We start from the raw sequence: 11,172 nt of genomic DNA, 5'->3' as shown, positions 1-11,172 counted from the left end.
ACAAAATTGATGAGCAGACTTAGTTTATCTAGATCTTCTTTAGGAAGGGCTCCCAAGAAGTTTTCGAAAGTCTTAAACCAGTGCTTCCATTCCTGAGCAGCCGTTGATAAGCTGGGGTCACAGTCTAGCCTCTCAGGTTTCAGTAAACGCTCCATGTTGTGATGTAGTCTAGCGCAGGATCACCACCAGGTAGCCCAGGATTCTATGTTCAATAAATTGTTGTGATAGAAACACAGGCCTTATCTCTAGGCTTTATTGAACATAGAATCTTCATAGTACTTCTGCAACAACAAAATATAATGACTAGTACATCTAATAACGGCTTCTACAGGGATGGTGATGTCTTGCATATGTCAAGAGAAAAGTTATAACTACAGGCCACATATTTAAACTCACCATGTAATCTGCATCACTAATATATGGATAGAAGAGAAGAGAATCACACACCATGTGTTGGCGCCCATGACACACACCAAACTGTTGTTGTTGTTAAGGGCCCCGAGAGGTGGTGCAGTATTATCCTGCTGCTGCTCCCCACAGGAGCAGTATCACTACAAAGATAAGCCTTACTCAGGAAATCTACAGATGATTTTTACATTTTTCGTGATCAGAAGGAACCGTTAAATTCGTAGGAGACATTTAGCGCCGGGGAAATAGGAGGCAGTCACGTTCAATACAAGGAAGGGGACGATAAGTCCAGTTCCTTGGATCAAGAGTCCATCACCGGTATGCTCCCTGAGGAACAAAGTAAAGAAAATAGTATAATGGTTATGAGAGCGCAGGAGTGTTAAAGAAGACTTTGATGACTGAGACACATCTGCAGCCAGACTCTAGTGTCTATATTCTGAAGATGTTTCACAAACAGTGACTTTATCACATTAATACAGAGGTTCAACTCTCTGTATTGAATTGATAAAACCACTGATTATCGAAACATTTTCAGAATATACATATATATATATATATATATATATATATATATATATATATATATATATATATATATATATATATATATATATATATATATATATATATATATATATATATATATATATATATATATATATATATATATATATATATATATATATATATATATATATATATATATATATATATATATATATATATATATATATATATATATATATATATATATATATATATATATATATATATATATATATATATATATATATATATATATATATATATATATATATATATATATATATATATATATATATATATATATATATATATATATATATATATATATATATATATATATATATATATATATATATATATATATATATATATATATATATATATATATATATATATATATATATATATATATATATATATATATATATATATATATATATATATATATATATATATATATATATATATATATATATATATATATATATATATATATATATATATATATATATATATATATATATATATATATATATATATATATATATATATATATATCCTGCCGAATATGTAATACTGGGCAAGAAAGACCCGGGCCGGGAGAATACCGGCGAATAAGAAAAAAAAAATTCGTTAGAATCAGAATGATTTTTGCGAAATTACTGCATACACAAATTTTCGCTTGCCTTATTCAGCAAAAAGATCGTTGCTATTTAAACCAGAATCGCAAGTTTTACCTATTCGTCTGTCTTCATTAGCATTATAGGTAAGTTTATTTAGGCACAGGTACACATATGTACAATTATCATACATAGCACATAGTGTAAATTACCTAGGATAACACCAAAAAAAATTCAGACATCTGGACGTGAGTAACTTTCACTGTCACTGAGAGTTTAATTTTAACTGTTGGTGAGGTTAGGTTAGGTAAGGTTTGTCAGGAAACATGACAAGTGTTTCATGACGTGGGTCTTAGTCATATGATGACCCGTAGCTGGAGCTTTTGGTAATCTGACCGAGGCCTTCCACTGGCTTACCCCTCGACCCTTTTAAAATTATGGTAAGTTTATTCCGGTATACACAAATACAGTTACATAGATTATCATACATAGCAGCGTATGTGTAAATTACCTAGGAAAACCCAAAAAAGTCAGACAGAGTGACTTATTTCCGTGAGATATTTATTGTTGACTGTTAGAGGTCAGGTTATATGTAGCCTCAATGACCCTCGTTTAATCGAAGGCTGTAAGCCAATAACTAAATAATAATGATAATGACTAATAATAATAATAATAATAATAATAATAATAATAATAATAATAATAATAATAATAATAATAATAATAATAATAATAATAAAAATAAAAATAATAATAATAATAATAATAATAATAATAATAATAATAATAATAATAATAATAATAATAATAATAATAATAATAATAATTGTAATAGTGACAACGCTAGATAATTCGTACATATTTATCTTTTAATACTGAATTTATTTTTATTGCCTGCAAAATGTTCGTGTGGGTTATTCTGCGAAACTTTCTGGTTGAAGGTTTCCTGAAAGTCACTTTCGAATGCTGTCTTCTTTTGCTCCTCCACAACAACAACAACAACACGTGGCTTTGTTTACTCTCTGTGGCCCACAGCTGCTCCTCATATTTCACGTTTTTTCCTCTTAATAGAGGAAGGTTTTTCCTGTTTGAAGGTAATCACTGCCTTCAGTAGACCTGTATCTTTCCTGTGGCTCAGTAGCACAGGAGATTATTATTGGAAATTCCAGTTTAATTAATGTTCGTAGGTTGTGCATGCTGTTTCTAAGGGAGTGGGAGGCGGGGCTTATGGAACCCTCGACCCCATTAGTAGTTTCTTGTGTGTGGTACTATTACTAATATGTGTTTTATAGTGATTATAGAGATGTAAGCAAATCTCTTCTTGCCTTTACTACTAAAGAAGGGGTAGTTTTAGTGAGATTGTGTGAAAGTTAACTGATGTTGCAGGGGGTAGTATGAAAGGTTGTGTGTATGAAGAGTGTAGGTGAAGGTGAGAGCTATGACAAGTTCAAGGTGTTTCCAAGGTAAAACTGGACCACCAAAACGGTACTCTGTGGAATCTGCGACGTAACTTTGTGTGGACATTATTATCTATCACTTATCACTTTTCATAATGAATATTACTTAAATCATAAAGAAATGTATAAGTTTTATTCGGGATATTTTTTACAAATATTTTGTTGACTGGCTTTTGTATTTCTACTTTGCCTGCATAAGTTTATGATTATTACAATGAAGACTTAACCAAAGATAATGCAAGAAAGCCAAATACAGTAGAATAATTTATTTCTAAGTATTCATTGAATGACTTACTGATAGTAAATACATCATTTATGTTTACTAAGTGAAATGTTAAACAATTAAGAGATAATTAATCATAATTTTGTATCTAAAACTAATATTATAGACTATTTTCTTTATTGCTATAAAAACATTAAAAATGCTCATTTATCCTATTTTAAACTAATGATAACTTGTACAGATGGATATATATTCAGTATATGCAAGTTTACACAGCTACTGGGTTTAAATAAATTACACATATGCTTCAAGATAGTAAAAACTAACACACTACTCCACAATTGTGAGGGGGTCAGTTAGTATCTGTCTGTCTGTTTGTCTGTCTGTCTGTCTGTCTGTCTGTCTGTCTCTCTCTCTGTCTCTCTCTGTCTCTCTCTGTCTCTGTCTCTGTCTCTCTCTCTCTCTCTGTCTCTCTGTCTCTCTGTCTGTCTCTCTCTCTCTCTCTCTCTCTCTCTCTCTCTCTCTCTCTCTCTCTCTCTCTCTCTCTTGCTGTCTGTCTGACACACTGCAGCCAAAGAGAGAGTTGACTCACACTCTATCATAGGTAAGATGAAGAAGGTATCGAGTACCAAGTGTTGCACAATCATTTCCTGGCCTCCACCTTTTACCGTCTGGTCCATTGTGTGAAAGTCTGGGGTTCCAGTGAGGTTAAACTACTGTACTTATTTTATTTGCATTCCTGATTGACAGTGTTACTTTATAGTAACTGCATTTAAGTGCTAATATCACTAGATTGAGATGTACTATGTTCATTTATAAAAATAACATAAGTGTGAAAGAAATGTGCTTAAATCCCTGAGATGTGCATAATTCTAGCAAGAATGCCTAGCATAAAACCTTTGTAATGTTCATTGTCCATTTACTGTGGTAAAGGCTCCTCTTGACACAGGAAAAGTAATCTTCATATATTATTATATTATTATTACTTACATTTTCTGCATTAATGAGGTACAGGTTTAGCACATCTTGGGATTTTTTAAAAGTGTGCCATTTTATAGACATTCTTCATTCCTTTGCAATTTAAGTACATATTTGAATAAAATTATATAATGTGGAGCTGTTTTATGCATGTGACAGCACTGTTTAAGGCATCTGCTAAATTTGAGTGTAGGGCATTAAATGGTTGGATTTTAATTTTGCTATACAAATATTGGCAGATAAATATATATTATTTGAAATTTCTATACATACATTATATTAATTTTTTTCTGTTCAGTTTTTGTTATACATATAGCTGATTTGCAGTTATTGTTATTTGTGAATTAATATCCATTTAATAAAATATTTACTTAAAACCTTCAGACTGAAGAACAATGAGAAAGTGGAATTGGAAAGCAAAGTGGTAGTATTAGATATTAATTAATTTACTACTGTATATTAGCAACTAAAATACAGTAAATGATTAGTTTAATGTGATAATACATTTAGTACATTATTTAACTACTTTTATTATTGTAGTACAAATTCAGTGAAGAATGGATGAATTAATATAGTGATATATTTTTATAGTGACTATTGAGTAGAGATTATATAAGTAATGAAATGATTTACAGGTGTGAGAAAATAGATTTCATAATAACCTAAAATAATTCAAAATGTAAAATAAAATTTATAGTTGAATGCAAGAATTTCCAGTTACTAGTTAGCATGTTGAGTTTTAATAAATCAGTAACTCCCTAGAGGGAAGGGGTGGTAGGGTGCTCTGTAGGCTATAAAAGCAGGCAGCTGCCATGTTGCCAGTCAGTTTGATATTGCTTTTTGCAGAGAGCAGAAGAGACAAGGTTTCCTGTGCATTTGCTAACAGAAATGTCTGTTTGGTTTCAGGTAGATAAATGGCTTTATACACAGTTGTTTATGAAGAGTATGTATGTGTGTGTACTCGCCTATTTGTGGTGTGTATGTGTGTGTACTCGCCTATTTGTGGTGTGTGTGCATGCATGCACATGTGAGCACGTGCAGTATGTATGCATGTGCCAGGGTAAAGAAGAACGAACACCTTTATATGGATGTGAGGCATGGGTTTTGAACATTGCAGTGTGTAAGAGGCTAGTGGCAAAGAAGCTATGTTTGAGAGTAATTTGTGGTGTGAATATTATGCAGATATAATTTGGAATGTAGTTATTAGAACTTGGTGTGGGAATTTATTCCGAGAGATCAGAGTGGTTGCTGAGATATTTTGGACATTTAAAGAGGTGGGAGAGGGATAGGATGACAAAGATGGTATATAAATTTGGTGAGGGAGGAAGGGAGGGAGGAAGGGAGGGAGGAAGGGAGGGAGGAAGGGAGGGAGGAAGGGAGGGAGGAAGGGAGGGAGGGAGGGAGGGAGGGAGGGAGGGAGGAAGGGAAGGAGGGAGGAAGGGAGGGAGGGAGGGAGGGAGGGAGGGAGGAAGGGAGGGAGGGAGGAAGGGAGGGAGGAAGGGAGGGAGGAAGGGAGGAAGGGAGGGAGGAAGGGAGGAAGGGAGGAAGGGAGGAAGGAAGGAAGGAAGGAAGGAACGAAGGAAGGAAGGAAGGAAGGAAGGGGTAGGAGTCATCCCAGAAACAGTTGGAAGGAGTGGGTAAAGGAAGTTGTGAGTACAAGGGCTCGGGCATGCAGCAAGCTTTGTCTGTGCAGTTAGATAAGAGTGGAGATAAGTGGTTTTTAATGCTTGACATGCTGTTAAATGTGAACAAGGCTACTTTTATAAAGAGATTCAGGAAAAACTGGTTAGCAGGACTCGAGTTCTGGAGATGAGAAGGGCAATACCTGTACTCTGGTGGAGATTCGGGGATGTTGCAAGTGGAGAGTTATCAATTATGATATCAGAACACATCTGGCAAGAGAGTAGTTGAATGAATGATATTGAGTGTTTTCATTTTTTAGGTCACTCTACTTTGGTGGGAGATGACTGGTAAGGTAAGCAAAAATAATGAAGATATTTTTTAACACACCAACTGTCTCTCACTGAGATAGAGTGAACTGAAAAAGAAGAAACACTTTCACCATCACTTACTCTAGCACTATCTTGGCAGAGGTGTGCCAACATTACAGCTCAGATGTTCCTGCAGATTGCAATATCCCCACCCTGCCAGAATGCATGTACTGTACTTCCCACCTCCAAGTCCAGCTAACTCTTTTTTTTTTTTTCCTGAATCCCTTCATAAATGTTACCTTTCTTGCATGCTACTTCACTTGGAAACACTACTGAAAATTGTCAAAAAAAATTATTTCTTTATGAATTCCTTGGTAGAACACATTTTCTTTTGTATAATACTTCATAAAATTTTTATTTATTTTTTTATTAACACACCAGCCGATTCCCACCAAGGCAGGGTGGCCCGAAAAAGAAAAACTTTCACCATCATTCACTCCATCACTGTCTTGCCAGAAGGGTGCTTTACACTACAGTTTTTAAACTGCAACATTAACACCCCTCCTTCAGAGTGCAGGCACTGTACTTCCCATCTCCAGGACTCAAGTCCAGCCTGCCGGTTTCCCTGAATCCCTTCATAAATGTTACTTTGCTTGCACTCCAACAGCACGTCAAGTATTAAAAACCATTTGTCTCCATTCACTCCTATCAAACACGCTCACGCATGCCCGCTGGAAGTCCAAGCCCCTCGCACACAAAGCCTCCTTTACCCCCTCCCTCCAACCTTTCCTAGGCCGACCCCTACCCTGCCTTCCTTCTGCTACAGACTGATACACTCTTGAAGTCATTCCGTTTCGCTCCATTCTCTCTACATGTCCGAACCACCTCAACAACCCTTCCTCAGCCCTCTGGACAACAGTTTTGGCAATCCCGCACCTCCTCCTAACTTCCAAACTACAAATTCTCTGCATTATGTTCACACCACACATTGCCTTCAGACATGACATCTCCACTGCCTCCAGCCTTCTCCTCGCTGCAACATTCATCACCCATGCTTCACACCCATACAGGAGCGTTGGTAAAACTATACTCTCATACATTCCCCTCTTTGCTTCCAAGGACAAAGTTCTTTGTCTCCACAGACTCCTAAGTGCACCACTCACCCTTTTCCCCTCATCAATTCTATGATTCACTTCATCTTTCATACACCCATCCGCTGACACGTCCACTCCCAAATATCTGAATACATTCACCTCCTCCATACTGTCTCCCTCCAATCTGATATCCAATCTTTCATCACCTAATCTTTTTGTTATCCTCATAACCTTACTCTTTCCCATATTCACTTTCAATTTTCTTCTTTTACATACCCTACCAAATTCATCCACCAACCTCTGCAACTTCTCTTCAGAATCACCCAAGAGCACAGTGTCATCAGCAAAGAGCAACTGTGGCAACTCCCACTTCATGTGTGATTCTTTATCTTTTAACTCCACGCCTCTTGTCAAGACCCTCGCATTTACTTCTCTTACAACCCCATCTATAAATATATTGAACAACCACGGTGACATCACACATCCTTGTCTAAGGATTACTTTTACTGGGAAATAATCTCCCTCTTTCCTACATACTCTAACTTGAGCCTCACTATCCTCGTAAAAACTCTTCACTGCTTTCAGTAACTTACCTCCTATACCATACATCTGCAACATCTGCCACATTGCCCCCTATCCACCCTGTCATACGCATTTTCCTAATCTATAAATGCCACCAAAACCTCTTTAGCCTTATCTAAATACTGTTCACTTATGTTTCACTGTAAACACCTGGTCCACACACCCCCTACCTTTCCTAAAGCCTCCCTGTTCATCTGCTATCCTATTCTCCATCTTACTCTTAATTCTTTCAATAATAACTCTACCAACTCTGTTGTTCCCTTTGCCTTTATACAAAGGAACTATGCATGCTCTCTGCCAATACCTAGGTACCTTACCCTCTTCCATACATTTATTAAATAATAGCACCAACCACTCCAAAACTATATCCCCACCTGCTTTTAACATTTCTATCTTCATCCCATCAATCCCGGCTGCCTTACCCACTTTCATTTTACCTACTACCTCACGAACTTCCCCACACTCACAACTGGCTCTTCCTCACTCCTACAAGATGTTATTCCTCCTTGCCCTATACACGAAATCACAGCTTCCCTATCTTCATCAACATTCAACAATTCCTCAAAATATTCCCTCCGTCTTCCCAATACCTCTAACTCTCCATTTATGCAAGGGATGGGGTACATCTCTCTGGGGCAGGGGTGGTAGCACTTGCAGACTCGATTGAGAAGGCCATTGGTGAAATGCCTATGATTTTAAACTGATGGAAGATAGAGGTATGGGTGTGTGTGGGAAACATGCAGGTTGCAACACTAGGGTTGGAAACAGTAAATGTATAGAAGGCAGTCAGCATGAAGTTATAAATAAAGACAATAGATCAGGTCAGCAAACAAAGGGGGACAGCAGAGGGCAGCAAGGGACTAGCTCCCTTAAGGTTTACTATACTAATAGCAGGAGTGTAAGAAATAAGATAGATGAGCTAAGATTAATTGCAAGTGCAGGAAACATAGATATTATTGCTATAACAGAGACCTGGCTCAATCTGAAAGATAGAGAGATGCCCTCTGAATGTCACATACAAGGCTATAAATTATTCCACACTGACAGGGTCAACAGGAAAGGTGGTGGAGTAGCGATGTATGTCAGAGACAATTTAAATTGTTGTGTTAGACAAGATATAAAATTAGAAGCGTCAGCCACTGAATCTGTTTGGTTACAGCTTCTCGAGGGCCGAGAAAAACTAATTTTGGGTGTGATTTACAGGGCCCCAAATCTTGATAGGGAGTGCAGTAAACTTCTATGGGACGAAATTCGTAAGGCATCTACATACGAAAATGTTGTGCTAATGGGAGATTTCAACTATAGACAGATTGACTGGAGCAATTTGACAGGAAATTTAGAGTCAGGTGACTTTCTTGATACGATCCAGGATTGTTTTTTAAAACAGTTTGTGACAGAGCCAACTAGGGGAAATAACCTCCTTGACTTGGTTCTTGCCAGTAGGGAAACACTAATTAATAATCTTGAGGTTAATGAGCTTGGGGAAAGTGATCACAAATCACTCAGTTTTAATATATCATGGAATTCCCCTAATAATGGCAATCAAGTCTCCGTCCCTGACTTTCGCTTGGCTGATTTCATAGGACTGAAAAATTACTTAGGTGGGCTGAACTGGAATGACCTGACTAAGGGTCAGGTAGGTGGTGATGGTTGCCGATATGATGCTTTCCAGGGCATAGTTCTAGCTGCTCAGTCAAATTATGTTCCAAATAGGGAAATCAGATCAAACAAAAATAATCCTAAATGGATGAACAATAGATTAAAATATCTGATTGGTCAAAAGAGAGGCATATATAGGCAAATCAAAAGAGGAGAGGGGCAATTAAGAAATCAATATATTCAGTTAAAGAGAGAAATAAAAAAGGGAATTAGAAAAGCAAAAAGAGATTATGAGGTTAAAGTTGCAAGACAATCGAAGACTAACCCAAAAGGATTCTTTCAGGTATACAGGGACAAGATAGGCCCACTCAAAAGTTCCTCGGGTCAGCTCACTGACAGTGATAAGGAAATGTGTAGAATTTTTAACACATACTTCCTCTCAGTTTTTACACAGGAGGATACCAGCGATATTCCAGTAATGATAAATTATGTAGAACAGGACGATAATAAACTGTGCACGATTAGGGTCACAAGTGACATGGTCCTTAGGCAAATAGATAAATTAAAACCTAACAAATCCCCAGGCCCTGATGAACTGTATGCAAGGGTTCTAAAGGAATGTAAAGAGGAGCTTAGCACACCTTTGGCTAATCTTTTCAACATATCACTACAAACTGGCATGGTGCCAGATAAGTGGAAAATGGCAAATGTGATACCTATTTTCAAAACAGGTGACAGGTCCTTAGCTTCGAACTATAGACCAATAAGCCTAACCTCCATAGTGGGAAAATTTATGGAATCAATAATTGCCAAGGCAGTTCGTAGCCACCTTGAAAAGCATAAATTAATCAACGAATCTCAGCATGGTTTTACAAAGGGGCGTTCCTGCCTTACGAATTTATTAACTTTTTTCACTAAGGTATTTGAGGAGGTAGATCATGGTAATGAATATGATATTGTGTATATGGACTTCAGTAAGGCTTTTGACAGGGTCCCACATCAGAGACTATTGAGGAAAATTAAAGCACATGGAATAGGAGGAGAAATTTTTTCCTGGATAGAAGCATGGTTGACAAATAGGCAGCAGAGAGTTTGCATAAATGGGGAGAAATCAGAGTGGGGAAGCGTCACGAGCGGTGTTCCACAGGGGTCAGTGTTGGGCCCCCTGCTGTTCACAATCTACATAAACGACATAGATGAGGGCATAAAGAGCGACATTGGCAAGTTTGCCGATGACACCAAAATAGGCCGTCGAATTCATTCTGACGAGGAAATTCGAGCACTCCAGGAAGATTTGAATAGACTGATGCAGTGGTCGGAGAAGTGGCAGATGCTGTTTAATATTACCTGGAGTTTACCTGGAGAGAGTTCCGGGGGTCAACGCCCCCGCGGCCCGGTCTGAGACCAGGCCTCCTGGTGGATCAGAGCCTGATCAACCAGGCTGTTGCTGCTGGCTGCACGCAAACCAACATACGAGCCACAGCCCGGCTGATCCGGAACTGACTTTAGGTGCTTGTCCAGTGCCAGCTTGAAGACTGCCAGGGGTCTGTTGGTAATCCCCCTTATGTGTGCTGGGAGGCAGTTGAACAGTCTCGGGCCCCTGACACTTATTGTATGGTCTCTTAACGTGCTAGTGACACCCCTGCTTTTCATTGGGGGGATGGTGCATCGTCTGCCAAGTCTTTTGCTTTCGTAGTGGGTGATTTTCGTGTGCAAGTTCGGTACTAGTCCCTC

The 11,172-nt window shown here is 37.5% G+C and overlaps 1 protein-coding gene across 2 annotated transcripts in view; it reads left to right on the top strand.

The window, feature by feature from the left end:
- Positions 1–2,526: 2,526 nt before the first annotated feature.
- Positions 2,527–11,172, top strand: part of LOC128696678 (RWD domain-containing protein 2A) — a 28,695-nt gene continuing 20,049 nt past the window's right edge. Inside the window, exon 1 of one of the 2 annotated variants that reach the window (XM_070094496.1) lies at positions 2,527–2,668. Coding sequence is in view for 1 of the 2 variants with exons in the window: in XM_070094494.1 (XP_069950595.1) it covers positions 5,121–5,138 (18 nt within the window). In the remaining variant the exon portion in view is untranslated. Of the gene's footprint in view, positions 2,669–5,000; positions 5,139–11,172 lie in introns of those variants that run through there. The other variant, XM_070094494.1, reaches the window with a different exon arrangement.

Source organism: Cherax quadricarinatus, chromosome 46, assembly GCF_038502225.1.
Source record: "Cherax quadricarinatus isolate ZL_2023a chromosome 46, ASM3850222v1, whole genome shotgun sequence".
NCBI classification, from domain to species: Eukaryota; Metazoa; Arthropoda; class Malacostraca; order Decapoda; family Parastacidae; genus Cherax; species Cherax quadricarinatus.
Note: the sequence above shows the minus strand (reverse complement) of the source record. Positions and strands in the feature narration are given on the sequence as shown.